Genomic DNA, 24,723 nt, shown 5'->3' with positions numbered 1-24,723 from the left:
CTGATGATAAATTCAGAAAATGTCAAATGCAGTACAAATTACTGGTCATATTGGTATGAATTTTGTTTGGGAAGCCTGCCAGGAAAATGCTCCAACTTTTCTCTACTTGTGGATTTATTTGTAAGTGTTGGCATTCATACTCCACAGAATTCTCATCCAGGCCCCCCCCCCTTTTTTTTTTTTTTGTGGTACGCGGGCCTCTCACCGTTGTGGCCTCTCCCGTTACGGAGCACAGGCTCCGGACGCGCAGGCTCAGCGGCCACGGCTCACGGGCTCAGCCGCTCCGCGGCATGTGGGATCTTCCCGGACCGGGGCACGAACCCGTGTCCCCTGCATCGGCAGGCGGACTCTCAACCACTGCGCCACCAGGGAAGCCCAGTATATTGGTTGTTTGCCTCTGTGACTGTGTGGCTGACAATGTGGCTTGCTGCTGTGGCCCAGCATCATGAGAGTATTGTTAGCCCAGGAAAAGATCAAAGTTCAAAATACAAAGTATGGTCTGTACTAAATGCATATAGCTTTTGCACCATCACAAAGTTGAAAAATCCTAAGCTGAACCATCATAAACAGGGGACCAGCGTATGCTATTGTAGAGGGAAAGCAGCCATAGATAATATGTAAACCTATGGGTGTGGCTTTGTTCCAATAAAACTTTATTTATAAAACCAGTCAGCTGGTAAATCATAGTTTGATACGATGAAACAACCAACCAAAACAACCATCACCACCACCACCATTTTTAAGAAAAATGTATTAGCAAAAGCACCACTAGCCTGGATTTTAAGACTGTGACTGAGATGTAAAAAGATATTTGGGTCCCCAACTAAGAAAGCTGTTCAGATGGGCATAATCTCTAATGCCCTTTTCAGATATGGCCAAAGTTAGTAATGGATAGGGAGAACCTCCCAAAGGGCAGAATGAAGAACCAGAGATAAAGAACTGCTTCCAGAGAGCCAAATCCAAAGGTGTTCCCTGTCCCCTAGGAAAGGGGACCTCCTATCACTTGCCAGGCAATATTTCAGAATTGCTACAGTCCTTCTCCACTATTGTTTGCTGGCTGTGTGAAGCAGTATAGCTTGTCTTTTCAGTTCATAGGTCTCCAGATCAGGAAGAGATACATCTGAAATAATGTGAAGACTCTTTGAAACTGGTATGACTAGATGACATTCTTAGCTTACCTTCTTTGGGGAGAGGTGCATCTTTTACATGCAGAAGGGAAGTTGATATTTAAGACCAAGGTAGCAGGCTGTGGTAGACTATATTCTTTTCAGCAAATATCCATTTGGTTTCCCCAGCACTTCCCTGCTGTGGGAGTATACTTTCCTGCCCCAGTGATGTTAAGCTTGAGTGGAACCTGGGTGGAAATAATGTATACCTCTTCCAAGTAGAAATGAAATGTGCTGTATAATTTGACTTGGCCTCATAAACCATGAGCATGTGTTTCAGATAGTGGCTGCTCCCTCAGCCTGGGTCCTAGAATGATCAGCCAAACCATGGATCCAACAGAGGATATGTTCCTTATAAGCCACTGAGATTTGAGGTTGTTTTTCAGCATAATTTCCAAGAAAACTAAGTAATACAATTTCTCCCTCAGAGCTGGGCTTTAAGAGGGAGCACACAACAGGACAATAAAATCTTAGGAAAATGCAGAAAGTTTTTCTGAGGATGGTGGTAACCCTTTGAGTTGGGATTCACTAATAAAGCATGCATCTATGATTTATTTAATGCTGTATCTTTGGATCAGGAAGGTAGTTTCCAGAATGTTTTTCTATGAGAAAAATATAACTTGTTTTATAATTCATGTGGACCATTTCCAAGAATACACTGTGGCAAAAAGAGTAACTACACATAAAATTTTAAAAACTTAAAAAAAAAACCACATAAATTATAATTTATCAAAACAAATGAAGCAAAACTATAAATATTCCAAAGAAAAGTTTTCAGTATTCAAATCTCTTTATTTTTGTTACTGATCTAAATAACAGATTTCAAATGCTATTATCCACTGCAGTGCATCTTTTCCAGTTTAAAGTCCTTTTAAAAAAAAATGTCACGTCTTTTTCAACTAGAGTAATTTTTAAAAAAAAATATTTATTTACTTGGTTGTGCCAGGTCTTAGTTGAGGCAGGCGGGCTCCTTAGTTGCAGCTCACCGGCTCCTTAGTTCTGGCTTGCCAGCTCCTTAGTTGTGGCATGCAAACTGTTAGTTGCGGCATGCATGTGGGATCTAGTTCCCTAAGCAGGGATCCCTTAAAGTCCATCTTAAAAGAATGTTGAAAACACTACATTGTCTATAAAAATTATCAACAGCTCCAAATTAATAAAGAGCTCAAATTCGTTTTCCAAAAATGGAATTGGATTCTATAAAAGGTGGCAAGTTCTATTTTTAAATAACATAGAATAATATTTATTCTTTTTATTTTTTAACTTATAAAAGTAATGCACGATAAACATAAAAATACAAAAGAAAAAAGTCACAATTTTTCTATAATAACCACAACTGTTAACATTTAGAATGTTTTTCTTTTTCTTTCTTTTTCATGATTGAGGTGCTTTATTTGGGTGTCTGTTTAAAAATGTGGATGGGGGAGTGAGAGAACTGGGGAAATAGTGGTCAAAGGGTACAAACTTGCAGTTAGAAGATGAATAAATTTTGGAGATCTAATGTACAGCACTGTGATTCTAGTTAACAATACTATATTACATACTTTAAAGTTACTAAGAGGGTAATCTTAAATATTCTCACCATGATAAAGAAATGATAATTGTGTAACATGATGGAGGTGTTAGCTAATACCACGGTGGTCAAATCAACATGTTGTACATCTTAAACTTACACAATGTTACATATCAATTATATCACAAATTTTTTTTTTAAAGGCAAAAGAAAATCTCTAGTTAGAACTAAAATGAGATTTATTTGAATAAAATACAACTGACAGTTGAAAAAAATAAAGATGTGGATATGCTTTTCTAACTTTCCAATATTTTGGTTGACAAACAAATACAGAGAAGTATTCCAAATGAAAGTTGGGACTTCCAGGAATATTGTAAAAAAAAAAAAAAGTCCACATTCAATGGAAAGCTGGACTAGATATCTTTTGGGACACTTCCAAGGTTAAGATTTTCAGATTCTTTTAGATTATGCTGGTCACTTTATCATATTTAAAGTAGTAAATTCCATGTAACACTGTTAAGCTAAAAAAAAATTGTAGTATTGGAACAGTTCCAAAAACACTGAAAAGAATTTCACTTGAAATTGCAATTTAAATGACATTAAAGACAGAAACAAAAAAAACGTCAAAACAGAATTCTTATTGGATCGTGGTGAGATTCTTCTCAAGCTGCAGTACAGTTTCCTTAAGGGCAGGATCCTCTGCCCAGTTGGCTTTACTCCCCAAAATGAGGTTCTGTAATTAAGAAAAAATTTTTTAAATTAAAGTTCTAAGTACTCTTAAAAATTTAACAAGATTAAAAAAAAATCCTCAGGACTTCCCTGGTGGCGCAGTGGTTAAGAATCCGCCCACCAATGCAGGGGACATGGGTTTGAGCCCTGGTCCGGGAAGATGCCACATGCCATGGAGCAACTAAGCCCGTGCACCTAACTACTGAGCCTGCGCTCTAGAGCCCGCGAGCCACAACTACTGAAGCCCGTGCACCTAAAGCCGGTGCTTCACAACAAGAGAAGCCTCCGCTATGAGGAGCCTGCGCACCACAATGAAGAGTAGCCCCTGCTCACCGCAACTAGAGAAAGCCTGCACACAGCAATGAAGACCCAACACAACCAAAAGATAAATAATAAAATAAAAATTTTTTAAAAGGTAGTTTTAAAATAAATAAATAAATAAATAAATCCTTTCACTGATCTTATCTTTACAGAAGTAGGTGTGAACATTTACTCTGTGATGATGAGAAGAAGTAGTAATGCATTCTTGTATCCCCATTTCTACTTTCAGTAATACTTCAACCTTGATCTACATAATGCTAGGGAATATTTACAATGTTTACAACAATTTTTATGCTTTGCCAGTTTTTGTGGATAGTTTTTACCTATTAAGGATACTGGCAGTGTGTCCTAAAGGGAAAAGATTGCAGCTGTGGTCCAGAGTTCATTTTGCACTTCTATGGTGAAAAACAATTGAACTGTAAGTAACATGCATTATTTTTACAAGAGGTAAAAGAAGAGCTTAGTTTTTAGCCCTTGTAAAGCTTTAAGACCCTGACAAAGGTGAAGAATATTTTTGCAGTAGACAATGGAGGAATGATTAGGGTTATAATTAATGAAAACTCTGGTCATTATTCTTTTAAAAACTGCAGCTCAATGATACTGAATTACTAATTGAAATACTGTTAATAGATTTTAGAATATAAGTGTTAAATTGTTATATATAAAAATATGAAAAACCTTGGCCTATATAAGGCACGTTTTTGCCGTAAGTGAATGAAAGGGATAGTGTATATAAATCCAGTCAAATGTACAAAGGCAGGTGGAGGTAAGCATTCACACATGACTGAACCACTAAGTGCTCTTTTTCTTTTAGGAACAAAGAGAGCTCCTAAGATTGGGCAAAGCTACATTCCGTTCAACAAAGCAATAGGTTCATTAAATCACAATTAACACTAATTTAGAGGATATGAATAAAAACTAAGAAACACAAAATAACAGAAATTTCAAAGCAGTAGTAAGGAATATGTGCCAAAGAAAATTAAAATGATTCTATACTTATTATACAATATTCCACTTGACGTTAGCCTAGGGGATCTGGTTATTCCTAATCAAATCACCCGTTGCTACTAAAAAATAGGAGTAAGACCTGGGAAAGAATTTCTTACAGTGAGATATAAGACCTCATGTTCTATAAGGATATGCTTTACATATAATTGGCAGTTTTAACTGGGTATCTTCATAATTGAAAACTGGTAGTTTTAAGTATTTCATCTCAACAGTTCCAGAGACATTTTATAATTCAAAAAGTAAAGAAAGGGCTTCCCTGGTGGCGCAAGGGTTGAGAGTCCGCCTGCTGATGCAGGGGACACGAGTTCGTGCCCTGGTCCGGGAAGATCGCACATGCCACGGAGCAGCTGGGCCCATGAGCAATGGCCGCTGAGCCTGAGCATCTGGAGCCTGTGCTCCGCGAAGGGAGAGGCCACAACAGTGAGAGGCCTGAGTACTGCAAAAAAAAAAAAAAAAGTAAAGAAGAAAAAAAAAAAGTAAAGAGGAGGCTTCCCTGGTGGCACAGTGGTTAGGAATCCACCTTCCAGTGCAGGGGACACAGGTTCGAGCCCTGGTCCGGGAAGATCCCACATGCCATGGAGCAACTCAGCCCGTGAGTCACAACTACTGAGCCTGTGCTCTAGAGCCCGTGAGCCACAACTACCGAGCCCACACACCTAGAGCCCGTGCTCCGCAACAAGAGAAACCCCTGCAATAAGAAGCCTGCGCACCCCAACTAGAGAAAAGCCCGCACACAGCAACGAAGACCCAATATAGCCAAAAACAATAAATTTATTAAAAAAAAAAAAAAAGTAAAGAGGGACTTCCCTTGTGGTCCAGTGGCTAAGACTCTGCGCTCCCAATACAGGGTGCCCGGGATTGATCCCTGGTCAGGGAACTAAATCCCACATGCCGCAACTGAGAGTTCGCATGCCACAACTAAAGATCCCGCACGCAGCAACGAAGATCCCAGCACAGCCAAATAAATAAATAAATTTTTTTTTTTTTTTAAAAAGTGGGCTTCCCTGGTGGCGCAGTGGTTGAGAGCCCGCCTGCCGATGCAGGGCACACAAGTTCGTGCCCCGGTCCGGGAAGATCCCACATGTCGTGGAGCGGCTGGGCCCGTGAGCCATGGCCGCTGGGCCTGCACATCCAGAGCCTGTGCCCCGCAACGGGAGAGGCCACAACAATGAGAGGCCCGCATACCACAAAAGAAAAAAAAAAAAAAAAAAAAAAGTAAAGAAAAATCTCCAGGCTAAATGAACACATAAAATTTAAAAACTGACATGATGGGGACTTCCCTGGTGGCGCAGTGATTTAGAATCCATCTGCCAGTGCAGGGGACAAGGGTTCGATCCCTGGTCCAGGAAGATCCCACATGCCGTAGAGGAACTAAGCCCATGCACCCCAACTACTGAGCCTGCAAGCCACAACTACTGAAGACCCTGCACCTAGAGCCCATGCTCTGCAGCAAGAGAAGACATTGCAATGAGAAGCCCGAGCACCACAACAAAGAGTAGCCCCTGCTTGCCAGAACTAGAGAACGCCTGTGTGCAGCAAAGAAGACCCAACACAGCCAAAAAATAAATAAACTTAAAAAATAAAAATAAAAAATCCCTGACATGAGAACTACCACCAATATTCATTGAGAATTTGCTTCGACCAGACACCATGCTGAACAGATTAACATGAATTATCACCTTTAGTCCTAATAACCACTCTTTCTACACAAGGAAACTAATGCTTAGAAAAGTTAAATAATTTCCTCAAGGTCAGCAAGTTTTTAAAAAAATTTTATTTATTTGTGCGCGGGCTTTTTCTAGTTGCAGTGAGCGGGGGCCACTCTTTATTGCGGTGCATGGGCTTCTCATTATGGTGGCTTCTCTTGTTGCAAAGCATGGGCTCTAGGTGCATGGGCTTCAGTAGTTGTGGCATGCAGGCTCAGTAGTTATAGCACACGGGCTTATTTGCTCTGTGGCATGTGGGATCTTCCCAGACCGGGGATCGAACCATGTCCCCTGCATTGCCAGGCGGATTCTTAACCACTGTGCCACCAGGGAAGTCCCTCAGCAACTATTAAGTAGCTGGCAGGATCTTAACTCTAGATTCCCATCACCCGCATCCATGTTTTCCCCACTTCCCAACTTGAAGTCTACTGCTCTCCACCGTTATACCATTCTGCCTCCACAGAGCTGCTGAAATCATTTCCATTTATGAATGCCTAAGGTCTAGCTATAACAAAAAACCAAAGCCTTAAAAGCTAAATAGACATAAATTCAAGATATATGTAAACAACTTAATACTCAGTACTGAATTATTTAGTAAGATCAAAAATTAAATGAAAATAAGCCTGAAAGTAATAGAACCAACCATTTTTTAAAAGTTCTTTACCCCCCTTCCTATTTTATAAAAATATTACCTGGGGCTTCCCTGGTGGCGCAGTGGTTGAGAATCCGCCTGCCGATGCAGGGGACGCGGGTTCGTGCGACACGGGTTCGTGCCCCGGTCCGGGAAGATCCCACATGCCGCGGAGCGGCTGGGCCCGTGAGCCATGGCCGCTGAGCCTGCGCGTCCGGAGCCCGTGCTCCACAACGGGAGAGGCCACAACAGTGAGAGGCCCGCGTACCACAAAAAAAAATAAATAAATAAAAATATTACCTGGAACACATGCTGAATAACTGTAGTAATCTGTATCTCCGTCTCCAGGTTTTGTTGTATGGTCTTTATCTTGCCCGAATTTTCCATACTACGCAAATCATCTTTCTGTTTGTTCTTTTCAGTCTGTATTTCTAAAAGCTTCCTTTCTGAAGCTTGTTTTAACTCTATTGGGTTAAAAATAAAATGATATACTATATATGATAACTCCTATAAACAAGAATCTTGAAAACTTATGAAGCAGAACAGTTGCTGATTATTTCAGTCAAGAGAAAATTTTAAATAAGCAGCATTTTAGGCTGCAGTTCCATTTTGATCTGAAAATGATTTCTCTGGTGCAAAACACCAATATTTTAATTTCATACTTAGTAATGTCCTCTGTGAGATGTTCAAGGTATGCACGTATGACAATGATACTGTCTACAAATGTTTGCTGTGGCATCATGTCAAAGAGGACTTACTCTGGGTTACCAAAAAAATAGCAGGAGATACATGTAAGGAAAAACTTTCCCCCACTTTATTTACGAAAATTATAATATCAACAAGATGAATTTTCAAGGAAAGGTAAGATTCCTTTCTCCAGGGATAAATACCATCAACCATTTTTTTGTTGTTGTTCCCGAAATGTTCTGAGAACTAAACTAGAGATCTTCCTGGTAAACCCATCTTAAGTTGAAAATATCCTAAGTCAAAAACGCATTTAGTACACCTAATCTACCAAACATCACAGCTTAACTTAGCCTACCTTAAACATGCTCAGAACACTTCCATTAGGCTGCAAATGGGCAAAACCATCTAACACAAAGCCTGTTTTATAACAATGTGTTAAATATCTCATGTAATTTATTGAATACTGTACTGAAGATGAAAAACATAATAGTTCTAAGTGTATTGGTTGTTTACCCTTGTGATCATGTGGCTGATAGGAGCTGGGGCTTGATGTTGCTGCCCAGCATCACATGGGAGTATGTTACTAGTCCAGGAAAAGAGGAAAATTCAAAATCTGAATTCAGTTTCTACTAAATGCATATCAATATAAAGTCAAAATATCATTAAGTCAAAACATCATAAGTTGAGGATAGACAGTATTTGAAAACATAAATGGGTGTATCTCAGGAGCTTGGTTCCTTGACAGGAATGCAATGGAAAAAAAGCCAAAGGGTGATTAGATCAGATGACCAGGAGTACTTCTAACCCTGAGATTACTTACAAAAAGGCAAATCTACAAAATATTTTAAAATAATAAATCATGCCTATACTGATAATGAAAAAACCAGTTTACAACAAAGAATAAAATTATGCCAATTTTATTTTATAAATAAGAAGCATTGAAGATCGATTATCTCTTGATAAAATTAAAAATTTAACTTCCTATGTATGTTTTTCTGTTTCTAAGTTCTTTATAGAGAATATGTGTTACTTCTAAAATACATTTCAATAAAACATTTCAATGCAAAAACCCATCTCATGTTCATTAAGTTAAAAAGCTGTAGAACCATATGTATCAAGTGATCATTTAAAAATTATGTTTAGGGGGCTTCCCTGGTGGCACAGTTGTTAAGAATCCACCTGCCAGTGCAGGGGACATGGGTTCGAGCCCTGTTCTGGGAAGATCCCACATGTCGCGGAGCAGCTAGGCCCGTGCACCACAACTACTGAGCCTGCACTCTAGAGCCCGAGAGCCACAACTACTGAGCCCACATGCCGCAACCACTGAAGCCCGCGCGCCTAGAGCCTGTGCTTCGCAACAAGAGAAGCCACCACTATGAGAAGCCAGTGCCCCGCAACTAGAGAAAGCCCACACACAGCAACAAAGACCCAACACAGCCAAAAATAAAATTAAATAAATTTTTAAAAATTATGTTTATATAAATATGTTTATATAGGTGTGGAAAAAGGCCTGGAATGATGTACTCCTAACTGTGGTCACACAGGACGGAGGTATGGCTTTCACATTATACTTTTTTGTATTATTTGATATTCCTTCCCCCACTGAGAATGTCTTAATTTTTGTGATTTAAAGTTCTAAAACAACAAATCAAGCAAAATCCATTTTATGTACTATTTTTTAAATTGCTATGTCCAAAGTTTTAAGAAAATTAAAAAATTTTTCAGTGATTGAGAGATCTGGCCTTATCAATCTTCATATTAAGTGAAAATGTATTCTCCAAAAAAAAATAAAAGTGTTCTACATACGCAATCTCTTCTTTCTAACATCAAGCAATTTGCCTTCCAAGTCTCGAGTTTCCTGTTATTAGAAATAAAAAGATTAAGGCACATAACCTAAGAATACACCTATAATATTTAAATCACTGAATTTTATCTATTCATATTCTCTAGAGCTCCGGTTATCAATTCCTCTGTTTCCACACAACAAAAGGGAAAGGAAAAGTAGCTTAAATGATAAGTAGATAATTAGTCAGAAATAATGGAATTATGGAAAAGAGAGAAAACTTAAGGACACTGAATTCCAACCATATTAGTCTCTTTGGGCAATCCTATTTAGTCACATACAGTTACCAGCAAGAATGTTACTGAAATCATGAAAATGCACAAGCTGCTTTATATTCAAAGTTACCTGCTGTGATTTCATTACTAATTTATTTAGACTTAGTATTTGTTTCATGTTATCCATGAGCACACTGAAAAGGAATAAAAAATATGATTTATTAACAGTTAATAAAACTCAATTAAGAAATCAGATAGTATATATTTACTTTCATTATATTCATTGTACACTTCAATAGAAAACTTAACAAAATAAGTCTGGAAAAGTTTGATGTAAACTAAATTTCTGTTTAGAATTAGAGATGCATTTCCCTAGAAAAAATTTTGCTCACAGACAACAAAGGATATCAAATTAATTCCTTTTGTTTTTTTTCTTGGCCGCACTGCACAGCATGTGGGATCTTAGTTCCCAGACCAGGGATCGAACCGGTGCCCCCTGCAGTGGAAGCTCGGAATCTTAACCACTGGACCGCCAGGGAATTCCCCAGGAACATTTCTAAAAATCTCATATTTAGGGAGAAAAACCCCTAACAGCTTACTAATTCATCACTTTTTTTTTGGAAATAGACTTTAGTTTTTAGACAAGTTTTAGGTTCGCAGCAGAACCGAGTGGAAGGGAAGCCCATGTACAGGCTGCCCCCACGCTTGCACAGCCTCCCCGAGCAGAACGATCCATTTGTTACAAATGATGAACCTACACTGTCGCATCATTATCACCCAGAGGCCATGGTTTACATTAGGGTTAGGGTTCACTCTTGGTGTTGTACATTCTATGAGTTGACAAATGTATAATGACATGTATCTACCATTATCATATCATACAGAATAGTTTCACTGAATAAACTGCTTTTATCCCCATTTCTCCAACAAGTATTTCTTTTTTTTTTAAATTAGTTACTTTATTTTTGGCTGCGTTGGGTCTTTGTTGCTGCGCACGGTCTTTTTCTCTAGTTGCAGTGAGAACAGGCTCTAGGTGTGCGGGTTCAGTAGTTGTGGTTCACGGGCTCTAGAGCACAAGCTCAGCAGTTGTGGTGTATGGGCTTAGTTGCTCTGCGGCATGTGGGATCTTCCCAGACCAGGGCTTGAACCCGTGTCCCCTGCATTGGCAGGCAGATTCTCAACCACTGTGCCACCAGGGAAGCCCCTCCAACAAGTATTTCTGAGTGACTACTACATGGTAAGACTGTGCCAGGCACCAGGAATACAAAATAGAATAAAACATACTACATGTTTTCAAAGAGGAAAGAATCTTATGGGGAAAAAATCAATCCACAACCATCATATGGTTTCATTACAACCAGTAACGGCTATGAACCCTTCTAAGAGTTGTGCAAAGGGTGGAACAAGGGAAATCCTTGAGTCTTAAAAGATGAAAAGTACAGTTGAACCTTGAACAATGCAGGTGGGGTGAGTGGTTAGGGACACCAACCATCCCACACAGTCAAGAGCACTGCTATCTCTGCCTCAAAAACAAAGGAATTAAATGACTCACCCAAGGGCAGAAAGCTGAAACAGTTTGGATCAAACCCTAGTTCTGATTCCACATATTGTGACCTCTAACTAAACACAAATCTTCCCCCATACTTAGTTAACTTAAAGATCTGTAAAATGAAAATACAGGTACCATATTTATTGAGAAAAAAACCCAAACCACCTGCATATAAGTGGACTTGGGCTGTTGAAACCCAGGTTGTTCAATGGTCAAGTGTAATTATGAAGATTACCTAGATCAAGCAGTTTAGTATGGCTGGAGTAAAAGGGTGGAAATAAGACTGGATGAGAATAGTGGTTCTCACATTTAGAGTGCCACAATCCCTTGGGAGGCTTGTTAAATGTGGATTGCCAGCTCCCCATCTTCAAAGATTCTGAGTCAGCAGGTTTGGGATGGGACCAGCAATGTGACTATTGTGAAAATACTAATTATCCTGATAATCAGCCAGGCGTGAGAAACACTGTAGAAGTTTACCTGGGAGGCTGAAAAAGGGGACTATTTGCACAGACCCGTGAGAGCTGAACTCATTTTTCTGCTAGTTACAGCTACACGTGGTTGTAAACTTTAAGACAGGTTAAAGGTGCTGCCTCAGCCTACCTGGCCTTTGTGCTGTCTTTGGTGTCAATGCCATGAATCTATCCTGCACTCCTTTTTTTTTTTTTTTTTTTTTTTTTTTTTTTTTTTTTTTTTGCGGTATGCGGGCCTCTCACCGCTGTGGCCTCTCCCGTTGCGGAGCACAGGCTCCGGACGCACAGGCCCAGCGGCCATGGCTCACGGGCTTAGCCGCTCCGCGGCATGTGGGATCCTCCCGGACCAGGGCACGAACCCGTGTCTCCCGCATCGGCAGGCGGACTCTCAACCACTGCGCCACCAGGGAAGCCCTATCCTGCACTCCTTTAACTCAAGAATGTTTTAAGCTCTCCTTTCATGGGAGAGCAATATTTAGAGAGTTCAAATTGAGATTTTAGGATTTATATAATCCTGCAGTTAAATGGAATATGGGAGGAATGGGTATCAGTCGGGGCTAAGACGTCCAGATAGAGAAAGTGCCAGATCCATCTTGGTACTTTTCTGGTGCCAACAGTGGGGGTTGTTGGTGGTGGTATTTTATCACAAGATTAGAGCTCTGGGAGATAAATAAAATCACAGGGAAGGCCCTGGTGGCCAGGCACTTAGAATCAGATTAGAGATGACCCTGATTGCCAGGCCAATTATTGAACCTATGCAAGCTCATTTCTGCCAATACAAAAGTGAGGAGTATATTTCCTATCTCATTGAGTTGTTGTTGGCTTAAATGAGATAGCATTGCTCCTGTTTTACAGTAAATCCCAAACGAAAGTTAACTTTCAAAACCTTCTTTCAGGGGCTTCCCTGATGGCACACTGGTTGAGAATCCGCCTGCCAATGCAGGGGACACGGGTTCGAGCCCTGGTCCAGGAAGATCCAACATGTCGCAGAGCAACTAAGCCTGTGCACCACAACTACTGAGCCGGCGCTCTAGAGCCTGCGAGCCACAACTACTGAGCACGCGTGTCCCAACTACTGAGCCCGCGTGTCCCAACTACTGAAGCCCATGTGCCTAGAGCATGTGCTCCGCAACAAGAGAAGCCACTGCAATGAGAAGCCCACATACCACAACAGAATAGCCCCCGCTCACTGCAACTAGAGAAAGCCCACACACAGCAACAAAGACCCAAAGCAGACAAAAATAAATAAATAAATAAATGTATTCAAAACAAAAACAACCTCCTTCAGAATTCTCAGATTGGGGACTTTCCTGGTGGTCCAGTGGTTAAGACTCCACATTCCCAATGCAGGGGGCCCGGGTTCGATCCCAGGTCAGGGAACTAAGACCTGGTGCAGCCATATAAATAAATAAATAATTTTTTTTTTTTTTTTTTAAATCCCAGATTGTAAAGGTAAAACCTCCATTGCTCCTTAGGGTCCTGATCCATATGAAACAAGATGTCAACAGGACTATAAAGTTGTAATTATGAGACGGGCCCACAGAAATTCTGTCATGTTTCTTATTCCCCAGATAAAGGTGGTCAGCAGTGACAGGTAATTAAAAAAAAAAAATTCATAGAACTAGTCATTATGCGGACCTCCCTTATTCCCACCCTTACCAAATCCAGAAAAAAGAAAATAAAACAAACAAAAAACATACCTAGTCTTGGTGTTAATTTTCTCCAGGTGTTTTTTAACTGCACTTGAAAGCTGTATCCTATAGAGGAAAAAAATCTTCCATTATAAAACATGGATAACATTTAGGGTACATTGAAAAAGAAAATTTAAAAATATGACAAGGTAAAGATTGATTTCTCTTTAAATATAACATAAAACAAAAGTAGGTTTTCAAACAGTATCATATGGGAAATACTTTGATAAGTAAGTTATAGAAATATGAAGGAACACCAATATAAATGGGGCTGTTGCATGCAGTTATGCATATGGCCAGAGAGGGGGGCTGAGCAGACCTGACACCCAGCCTGAACTTACTCTCCAAGCTGTCCACCTTAGTGCGGGGCTGTGAGGAAGCATTAAGGCACTACAAAATGTAATGTACAACAAGATAAACATGTTTAACACTGCTGTAAATTATATATGCAGGTTGTTAAGAGAATAAATCCTAAGAGTTCTCATCACAAGAAAAATTTTTTTTTGCTATTTCTTTAATTTTGTATCTATCTGAGATGATGGATGTTCACTAAACCTAATGTGATAATCATTTCAGGATGCATGTAAGTCAAACCATTATGCTGCACACCTTAAACTTATACAGTGCTGTATGTCAATTATATTACAATAAAACTGGAAGAAAAAAAAAGGTTACTACAGAGATCAACACGGGCCCAAAATGAGTACAGTTTGGGAATACAAAGCCATAATTGACTGTGAACTTTAAAATGTGTCTATGTATAAGCAAGCACTGTAATTTATTTTTAAATTCAAATAGCTAACAAATAATAATAAAAAGGCAATCAGGGTCTTCCCTGGTGACACAGTGGTTAAGAATCCACCTGCCAATGCAGGGGACACAAGTTCGAGCCCTGGTCCAGGAAGATCTCACATGCCACGGAGCAACTAAGCCCACGTGCCACAACTACTGACCCAGCACTCTAGAGCCAAAGAGCCACAACCACTGAGCCTGTGTGCCACAACTACTGAAGCCCACACACCTATAGCCTATGCTCCGCAACAAGAGAAGCCACTGCAATGAGAAACCCATGCACTGCAAAGAAGAGTAGCCCCTGCTCGCCGCAGCTAGAGAAAGCCCGTGCATGGCAATGAAGACCCAAAGCAACCAAAAATAAATTAAAAAAAAAAAAGGCAATCAGCTCAGCAATATCAGTCATTTCCTTAAAGGGGGATATCTTAATAGCTTTGAAGTCACCTTACTTAAAAAATATGATCTATATAATGAGCCAGCATATGAAATGAGGGAAAAATGTTCACTGTTAGAAGCAATTAAAAGGGCTTTAACTACTTTTCAATTAAACGTAAGTAAATTCATCTGGGATGGCCAGAAATACAGGAAAAAACTGTTAGAGTCATTCACTTAATTGAGACTATTAATTCAGATCATAAGTCTATAATAGAGACCACCGTTTGTCTTATTAACAACTGTATGCCAGCTCCAGCACAAAGCTTACGACACAGTAAGCACTCAAATATTTGTTGAATGAATTTTAAAATATATATGCAAAGCCTAAAATTAAAAATATATTTAAACTCAATGACAATTCTTTTACTCCATTAAGAGTTACTGGAATAGGGGTCTTCCCTGGTGGTCCAGTGGTTAAGAATCTACCTTCCAATGCAGGGGACACAGGTTCGATCCCTGGTCGGGGAACTAAGATCCCATATGCCGCGGGACAACTAAGCCCTTGAGCCCCAACTACTGAGCACACAAGCCACAACTAGAGAGCCTACATGCCGCAACTGTTGAGCTCAAGCGCCAAAACTAGAGAGAAGCCCACACGCCACAACGAAGATCCTGCGTGCTCCAACTAAGAACTGATGCAGCCAAAAAATAAAATAAATAAATAAATATTTTTTAAAAAGTTACTGGAGTAAATGAATCCATATAATCCTTTCAAACACAGAATGAGATTTAACCTCACACTTTTATTATCTTGACTGACATTTCCTTATTAACCCTATCTTATGTAACTTCATCAAATGAAGACATTAATGAATGACATAACTTTTCTCTCAGGGCTCAAAATTTCTGGGACCATTATCTAAACATCATTTTGATTGATTACTTCAGACTAGTTAAAATATCCCCTCCACCTTGAGCCATACCCATTTTGCATACTTAAAAGGTAATAATTACCTGTCTAACGCAAGCTTTTTCATTTCAAAAGCAACTTTTGCCTCTTCAATTTCTTTTTCCAGTTCTTCAATTTTACTGCCAAAAAAGCATGAACAAAAGAATTTCAGCAATATCAGAAAAAGTAACTACTTGAATAAAGGTATAAAGTAAATCTGTGAAGAAAGTAAAATGCCTATTCTCTAAATAAAAGTATTCTACAGGCTCCCCACACCTATACATTTACAGATCTGGTAAACTGATTCCTGCTATGACACTTTGCTAAGTATCTTGTTAAGGTGTGGAGGATGCCAAAAGTGATAATATGATCACTCATGTGCATGTAAGTCTACATCCCACATCAACAACTTCTCAATATGTGCATTACAAATTACTTGGAAAAAAAAAAAGGAAAGGAAAAAGACAGCCAATATTATAAGATGGATATATTATTAAATCTGTAAAAACCACAACTAAAATTTTAAAATATGACCTACGCTTCAATTTGCTTTTCCTGCATGATTTGTTCTGGAGTTTTTTCTTCATCTACAAATAAATAAATTTTTGATGTTAGTAGTATTTTATAAAAGCATTGTCCAACAGAAATATAATGTAAGCCACAAATGCAAACCAAATACGTAACTTTTAATTTCATTTCCACACTACAAAAGAAATAAGTGAAATTAATTTTAATATAGCTTATTAAACCCAACAGATCCAAAATATTATCATTTTAACATGTAATCAATTTCTAATTACTACTGAAACATTTCACAATCTTTTCTTCTGTGCATATTTTACATTTACAGTCCTTCTCAATGAGGACTAACCACATTCCAAGTGTTCAACAGTCACATGGAGCTAATGGCTAATACGTCAGACAGCACAGTTTTAGAATGATAGAAAAAGTAAAAAATGAACAAAATCAATGTAAAAAAAAAACTATGTCTATATATTAGCAACTAACAATAGGAAATTAAAATTTAAAAATACATGTAAAATTGCACGCAAAAACACAAAATACTTAAGGATAAATTTAACAAAATACATGTATGACTTCTACACTGAACACTACCAAATACTATAATTTCTAGAAATTCTAGAAATTCTAGAGTGTGGACTATTAAATCTACTCAAGTTTTCAGATGTCACAACCCTTTAAAAATAAAATTATCTATACAGGGAAAACAAGAACTGCATGAGGAGGCAGACTCTTTTATCACTTGGATTTTAGCTTTAAGGTCATCTTCTCGAAGAAGCCATCTCTGATTCCTCTGTCTAAAGTAGACACTCCCTCTTATCACACCATTATTGCCTTCATCACATTTACCTCACCTCATAATTATCTCACATGTTTCTTTGCTTACCTGTTTTGCTACATAGAATTTAAGCTCCATGAGGGTAAAGTCTGCTTTGTTCAACACCGTATCTCCATCCCTAGCATCAATTCATTCAACTATGAGTGCAGGAATACTCAGAGATAATTCTTCAATGGTCCAAAGTTTGAATAGCTTTTCCCCTATACTTCAACATCTAAGATCGAATATACTTTTTTATTACATGGGCTCTCATGCCAGAAAAAGCATTAGGTATGTCCTACTTCTCATCTCTAAGGTAAACGTAACTGGGTTAATACAAGGAACATGAGCTTTGGAAACAAGAACACCATTAATTCCTCCAGGGGAAGGGCAGTGACCTACTAACCATCTTTGAGTTAAGCATTTTTTAAATTGAAGTATAGTTGATTTACAATGTTGTATCAGTTTCAGGTATACAGCAAAGTGATTCAGATATATATATATATAATATATTTATATATAAATATATGTAATAGATATTCTTTTTCAGGAGGCAAGCATTATTGATATAACAAAAGGGACATGGCTTTGGAGGCAAGAAGGCCTGGTTAATATCCTAGTTCCTACAGTTACTAGTTACAGTAAGCAGAAAAGAGGCTGGGGGTCCATTTTTTTAGGGTTTGGTTTGGTTTTTTACAAAATACGACTTTACAAACCCTGGAATGGAGATGGAAAACACACCAGAAATGCCTTCAGATCTATGACCTTAAAGAGAGCTTCAGGAGAGCTCAAAAATTACCTAAGTTCAAACATGGATTCAGGGAAGTGATTAAGACATCTATGAGGTCCCTTGGCTTTTCCACAATTTTTTCTAAAAAAAGATTTATTTATTTATTTATTTTGGAGGCGCCAGGCCCTAGTTGCGGCACACAAGATCTTTGTTGTGGCACGTGCGTTCTTTTAGTTGCGGCATGCAGGCTACTTAGTTGTGGCATGCATGTGCGATCTAGTTCCCTGACCAGGGATTGAATCTGGGCCCAGTGCACTGGGAGTGCTGTCTCATCCACTGGACCACCAGGGAGGTCCCTCCACAATTCGTGATTCCACCTAGTGTACTATTTGATGTTACTCTTTAAGTTTATTTCATAGAGAAAGAAAGGGTAACCAAAATCTATCTTTGTGACCCAAGGGCTTACAATAAATCAGGTGGCTATTAGGTGGTTATTACTTCAGGATGACTAAATCATCATTTTACTACTCTCTTGGTCCCTGAGATTTCTGGATTAATAATTTTAAAAGATAAATTTAAAATTTTTCTGTGTTTAGAATTGAAAATTTTCACTTACACCTTTATGCCTCTTCTGCTCTCACGCCAATAATCCAGTGTTTCTCAAAGTATAGGTGTCAGATCACTTGCTTAACAATCACCTAATCTGCTAATTTAATGTTCAGGTTGTTGATGGTAGTAAGTTTTGTGATTTCCTAAGTCCACAGGGATTTCCCAATTCTCTGATCAACAGAACTTAATTGTCCTGTATTGTTATTTACTTGTTTTATATACATTTCTTGAATTCCTAACTAGTTCCTTAGGACCAGGGCAAGCCTGCTTTCTGCCTTCTTACAGGGTATAGTACTGCATTATGCTGGCCCTCCCATTCCCTAAATAAATAAATTTTTGTAAAATTGGTGTATTCCCTGGAGTACTATTCATCAACAAACTCACAAAACCTTATTTGAAAATGAAAATACTTACTTGCATCAACCATTGATTTATATTCCAAGAGTTGTTGTTTGGTCTGTGCTCTTACCCTGAAAACAGATAAAGAGAAGAAAGTTATATTATTTATTGAGGTTTTACTCATTACTATATTAAAAATCTACTCATCTTTTTTGCAAGCTGATGCAACAAAATGAGTACAAATAAATAGCATTAATGTCTTCCATTTTGGCCTATTTTATTTTAAATGGGCATAAAGAATTTATAAGGCCTCAGAAAAATACTCGAAATACAGTAGGAAAACAGCATCTGTGAGGAAAAGTTTCAAATTTGATTTTTTTTTTTTTTTTTTTTTTTTTTTGTGGTACCCGGGCCTCTCACTGTTGTGGCCTCTCCTGTTGCGGAGCACAGGCTCCGGACTCACAGGCTCAGTGGCCATGGCTCACGGGCCCAGCCGCTCTGCGGCATGTGGGATCCTCCCGGACCGGGGCACGAACCCGTGTCCCCTGCATCGGCAGGTGGATTCTTAACTACTGCGCCACCAGGGAAACCCTCAAATTTGATTTTTAAATTATTCTTAATGGGCCACACTGAAATGAGGCTTAAAAAGAAGGGCTACACAAACAAATAGATCAAAATGAGTCAGGTGGGGCTTCCCTGGTGGCGCAGTGGTTGAGAGTCCGCCTGCCGATACAGGGGACATGGGGTCGTGCCCCGGTCCGGGAGGATCCCACATGCCGCGGAGCGGCTGGGCCCGTGAGCCATGGCCGCTGAGCCTGCGCGTCCGGAGCCTGTGCTCCGCAACGGGAGAGGCCACAACAGTGAGAGACCCACGTACCGAAAAACAACAACAACAACGAGTCAGGTTGACCTTTGTGAGAGAACAGTGTTTGGTAGCCAGGACCTCTTTTGGGCATTTCTTCCTAAGTGCAATACACAACAAATAAGGGAATAGGAGAAGGTAATACAGGGAAGCTATTCTTTCCAGGAGTTGATGAAGCCCATATATACATTCAAGAAGGCCATGGGATACTCTAGCTGTGGACAGTGGCTAATATGGCTGTCCAGAATTGACAATGGACTGCACCAGCATTTTCCTATATGACTCCAAGAACTCTGGATAGGGACTGACCAGATCCAATGCCTCATAGATAAAATGAACAGGAAGAGTTAAAGGCAAGAGCTCCGACCCGGTGTCTTCCAAACTTCTTCCTCTGATGGATATATTATAAAAGACTGTCTATAACTAAGTTCCCATCACTGTTGCCTATCCCTGTCCACAGGTCCCACAACTCACTCTCAGAGGGTCGGGTATATGGCCCAAAGACTGTGGTGAGACCTTGAGAGAATACAAAGAAGTTCATTAATCAAGTGAGAATGGGTGAAAGCATGCTTCCCTCTTTGAGAGGCCTCTGAAGGAGAAGATGGTGAGTCTTCGGAAATACAATTCTGTTTGACAGAGACTCTTTATAGTAAGCCGACCAGATCAAATCTGCTTGAGCCTGCAGAGCAGCTCCTGGGCAAAGACATCTACATAATCATGAGAAAAAAGGTTGATCCTGAGGTTCTGGAGTCCCAGATACCGCCAAAGTGCCTCCATGAGGCTGGCCTGATCAAACATGGAATAGTGTGATCTCAGGTTGTCACTGACACCAACGCCAAAGAAATCGAGGGCGATCACTGAATGAAACTGGATGGTCTAACCTACCTAAATCTTGTACCAATCATAACTGGACATTGGAAAGCCACATAGAAGCATGACTTTCTCCAGACTTCCAGCCATACCCACAGAATCCTAGTAGGAGACGTGCAGTCCCTTGTAGGTGAACAATTTCCCTGACAATTACCATGATGGAAGAGCAGGAGAAAGTGGGGGTAGGAGGGGAGGCAGAATGTGCAGATAAGCCACAGGCAGAGGCATGGCCAACAGCCCCACCTGGACGCACAATTCCCTCATCCTGATTCAGGTAAGACCTGGGCTACAAGATTCCATGTTTGGGAGAACCTGTTGTGCACTGGTAGGAGGGAATTTTTAAAGTGAGGTTGTGAGGTTTATTATTAGGCAAGGCCTTTCAAAGCAGTGGTAAAGCCGAAATACTTTTACAAAGCTTTTTTTTAAAAAAAATCACCTTGTTTTGATTTAGAACAGAAATCTGCAAATTTTTTTCTGTAAAGGACCAGACAGCAAATATTTTAGGCTTTGTGAGTCATACAGTATCTGCTGTAACTACTCAACTCAGCCCTTGAAGCAGGAAAGTTGTGTTCCAATAAAACTTTACTTAAGGGGACTGAAATTTAATTTCATATAATTTTCATCTGTTATTATTAAATATTCTTGTGATTCCACTCCCCCCAACCATTTAAACACATGAAAACTTAGCTTGAGGGGGTCACACAACAGAGTAGGATGGATAAGGCCAGGGCCACAGTTGCCCACTGGTGTAAAAGACTGATGTCCTTTCTCATCAATTCTTGCCCTAGCAACGTAGAAACGTTGCTTCCTGGTAGAAAATATAACTAATGAAGCTTCTGGATTGAAAAGGGCCATAGCTATAACAGAAAAGGGCGGAGCCACCTCCCTCCAGTGTTATCAGGGCTTCCATGCAACCAACAAAAGGGCTTGAAAATAGGGGCCCCAGGGCATGACTGGGTAAGAAAGGAGGCGTTAATTACAGCTCCATAGGCTCTAAGGGCCCTTTGCTAAACGCTGATTCCGGAATATCTCGTTTAATGCCCACAGCAACTCTGCTAGGAAGCTGTCATTTTTCTCTCCTTTGCCAAGATGAAGAAAGGGGCTTCAAGAGCTTAAGTGAATGATGCAGGCACGCAGCCATTAAGCGACCGACGCTGAATTCGAACCCTGGACATTCTAATCAAAGCGGGGAGCTCTTGGCCACGACGCCCACTTGGTTCCCGCCCAGCCGGCCAGAGGGAACAACCTGAGCAGCAGGGTCATGCGGTCCTCGGGACACGCCGCCTGGGCGTCGGCGACTTGTGGCGGCTCGCTTTCCCCTCTGGAGTCCGCGGCCTCGGCAGCGGCTTGCTCCTCGGACTGCGTCTCCATCCGTGGCGCGAAGAGCTACCACTTAGGGCCAACACACGCTACCCTAGAAGGGGCCGCTTTTCCCGCCACTAAATTGACACCGGAAGGGGCCGCAGGGTCATGGCGCCCCACCCCGCCCCTTCCGGCGCAGGGCCCCGCCTTTTCCGCCCCGGTCTCCGGCGGCTGCTGTCCCTTCTTTTACCCTTCCTGGCCCAGGTACTGGTTAAAACCGTTACAGACCACTAGTGAAAGTTGGAAGCACTTTAATTCAGCGTCAGTTCTGTGGAGTGCTGGGCTAAGGGCTATGCAGCAGCCGTTCGGGGGCACTCCCCGGCTCCTGGCACCGCGGCCTACAGGGGAGAGAACCCCGACATCACAGGTCTTTCAGCCTTGGAGCTGGGATAGCCGTTAGTGACCCACCTTAGCACTCCCCTTCTTCCATCCGCGGCCTTGGAGGATGGCTGTGCCGGGCAGGCTGGCAGAGATAAACATTGGAGGGTTAGGTAGACTTTTGCTCTGATCTCATTAAGTCCAGGCCCCTCATTTGGCGGGGAAGAGAGTGGCCCAAGTTCAGAGATACCCACTTCCTCCCCACGAGGCAGTGCAGACTTCCAGTTTGAAATTCAGCTGTAAGATTCGAACTCGTAACAGAGTTGGGTGCCCCCAAGTGTCAGCTTGATGATCCGGAAGATTATAATTGAGCTTTCTTAGCTGAGCAGTGACCGGGCAATGCAGGACATAAATGCCTGACTGCTTTGTAGTTTTTCACTATGGTCAGTCGTGTAAGGGGGACAGTCTTTGCCGCACAAGCACAAGCAGCTCGGGCCTCTAAACAACAGAGCCTAGCATTCCCTTCTATAGCGAGTTTCCCCTAAGTTATACTTGTTCACACAATTCTCCCCTTTCTTCCTATTATCAAAGTAATTCAGCTCCTGGTAAAACATTCAAAGGCACGGTCGGATGTAAAATGTTAGGATCACCACTCCTACTGCCAAATTCCTGGAAGAACATTTTGCTTCCTTTTTTCTTTACAAAAAAGTGACCCTATTCTTTTTTCACTTAACAGCTTTTATCGGGATATCTTCCAATATCTCACATCAATCTCATCCTTTTAATCAGTTTGCCTGTCAGGTGTCCACTGGCCAAATTTGGGATGAAGACCACGAAGTGGTTCTCCAAGGTGAGCATGCATCAGAATCAATGTCCAATAGTATAGAATGGATGATAAATTAGATAATTACCATCATCCCACTCCCAGTGAAATAAGATTATTCAAAGCAAGTATCGTTAATGAATGTTAAAACTAAAAAGAGAACAGCACCTTTACAGCAAAACTCATCTGGTGGTTACCACCTTACCCAGATGATCCAATGTGGTATCACCAGTAGTGTTTAACAATCTGATACGTGACTCCGATGATGCCTAAGTTTTGCAAATCACCAATATTCTTGCCAAAATGCATAACCTGAACTTAACTATGAAGAAACAATCAGACAACAAATCTGGAATGAAGGACATTCTATGAGAAAAATGGCCTAGACAATTCATGTTAAAAAGCAGGGCAATGGGGACTTCCCTGGTGGCACAGTGGTTAAGAATCTTCCTGCCTGCCAGTGCAGGGGACACGGGTTCAAGCCCTGGTCTGGGAAGATCCCACATGCCGCGGAGCAACTAAGCCCGTGCACCACAACTACTGAGCTTGTGCTCTAGAGCCTGCGAGCCACAACTACTGAGCCCGCGTGCCACAACTACCAAAGCCTGCACACCTAGAGCCCATGCTCTGCAACAAGAGAAGCCACCACAAGGAGAAGCCCATGCGCAGCAACAAAGACCCAATGCAGCCAAAAAAAAAAAAAAAGGCAGGGCAATTGTTCTATATGGAAAAAGAAATGAAACTTGGAACTCTGGATTGGAAAAATGTTTATAAGACATTTTTGGAATGATTGTGGAAATTTGATTATGTACTGTGTATTACATATGGAGTTCTTAACTTTCTTAGTGTGATAAAAAGATTGTGGGGACTTCCCTGGTGGTCCAGTGGTTAAGACTTCGCCTTCCAATGCAGGGTGGGCAGGTTTGATCCCTGGTCAGGGAGCTAAGATACAACTTGCCTCGTGGCCAAAAAAAACAAAATGTAAAACAGACGCAGTAATGTAAGAAATTCAATAAAGACTGTAATAATGGTCCAAATCAAAATTAAGGGTCTTAATTCTTAGGACATAGATTCATGATGGAAGTATTTAAGGGGACATTATATTGACACCTGAAATTTACTTTCAAATGGCTCTTAAAAATAGGAATTTATAGGCTTCCCTGGTGGCGCAGTGGTTGAGAGTCCGCCTGCAGATGCAGGGAACATGGGTTCGTGCCCCAGTCTGGGAGGATGACCCCACATGCCATGGAGTGGCTGGGCCCATGAGCCATGGCCGCTGAGCCTGCGTGGGCTCTGCAACGGGAGGGGCCACAACAGTGAAAGACCCGCGTACCGCAAAAATAAAAAAAAGAATTTATGTGCACAAGTGCACACACTTGTGTATATGACAGCCATACAGTTTTTTTCCTCTGTATCCTTAATATTTGCCTATGTAAATCACTAAAACTTTGTTTCCTATTAGGAAATAAAATCCATGGAATATTTACATAAGTCAGTCAAGTACTTATCCATGTAGAAAAGTTTTGAAAGGCCTTTTTTTTTTACCGACCTTATTTCCAATGAAATAAAAAATTACCAACATACAGATGTCTGACAAAAAAAAAAAAAAAAAAAAACTACTGGGACTTCCCTGCTGGCACAGAGGTTAAGAATCCGCCTGCCAATGCAGGGGACACAGGTTTGATCCCTAGTCTGGGAAGATCCCACATGCTGTGGAGGAACTGAGCCTGTGTGCCACAACTACTGAGCCCACGTGCTGCAACTACTGAAGCCCATGCACCTAGAGCCCGTGCTCTGCAACGAGAAGCCACTGCCATGAGAAGCCCCTG

General features: G+C 40.7%; 1 protein-coding gene and 1 pseudogene across 1 annotated transcript; both read right to left on the bottom strand.

Moving 5' to 3' along the window:
* Positions 1 to 1,941: 1,941 nt before the first annotated feature.
* CENPH (centromere protein H) lies at positions 1,942 to 21,876 on the bottom strand. The gene is made up of 9 exons (XM_059062576.2): positions 21,638 to 21,876; positions 18,735 to 18,790; positions 16,181 to 16,229; positions 15,708 to 15,782; positions 13,536 to 13,592; positions 9,947 to 10,010; positions 9,565 to 9,616; positions 7,372 to 7,535; positions 1,942 to 3,409 (listed from the first exon to the last, which is right to left on the bottom strand). Exons 1-9 carry the CDS (start codon positions 21,760 to 21,762, stop codon positions 3,314 to 3,316), a joined length of 738 nt encoding a protein of 245 aa, XP_058918559.1. The 5' UTR covers positions 21,763 to 21,876; the 3' UTR covers positions 1,942 to 3,313.
* Positions 19,925 to 20,655, bottom strand: LOC131755936 (mesoderm-specific transcript homolog protein pseudogene; annotated as a pseudogene).
* Positions 21,877 to 24,723: the final 2,847 nt, after the last annotated feature.

The sequence above is a fragment of the Kogia breviceps genome, chromosome 4, assembly GCF_026419965.1.
Source record: "Kogia breviceps isolate mKogBre1 chromosome 4, mKogBre1 haplotype 1, whole genome shotgun sequence".
Lineage (NCBI taxonomy): Eukaryota > Metazoa > Chordata > Mammalia > Artiodactyla > Physeteridae > Kogia > Kogia breviceps.
This window is presented reverse-complemented; position numbering and strand designations above follow the sequence as displayed.

What these genes read in the sequence shown, in the direction of transcription:
- CENPH (XM_059062576.2), bottom strand. Translation starts at nt 21,762, where the DNA reads ATGGAGACGCAGTCCGAGGAGCAAGCCGCTGCCGAGGCCGCGGACTCC. An exon ending in AAAATTAACACCAAGACTAG is followed by an intron (nt 10,011 to 13,535) that starts GTATGTTTTTTG and finishes ATTCCTTTTCAG; the next exon opens with TGTGCTCATGGATAACATGA. An exon ending in TTATTCAGCATGTGTTCCAG is followed by an intron (nt 3,410 to 7,371) that starts GTAATATTTTTA and finishes TCTTAATTACAG; the next exon opens with AACCTCATTTTGGGGAGTAA.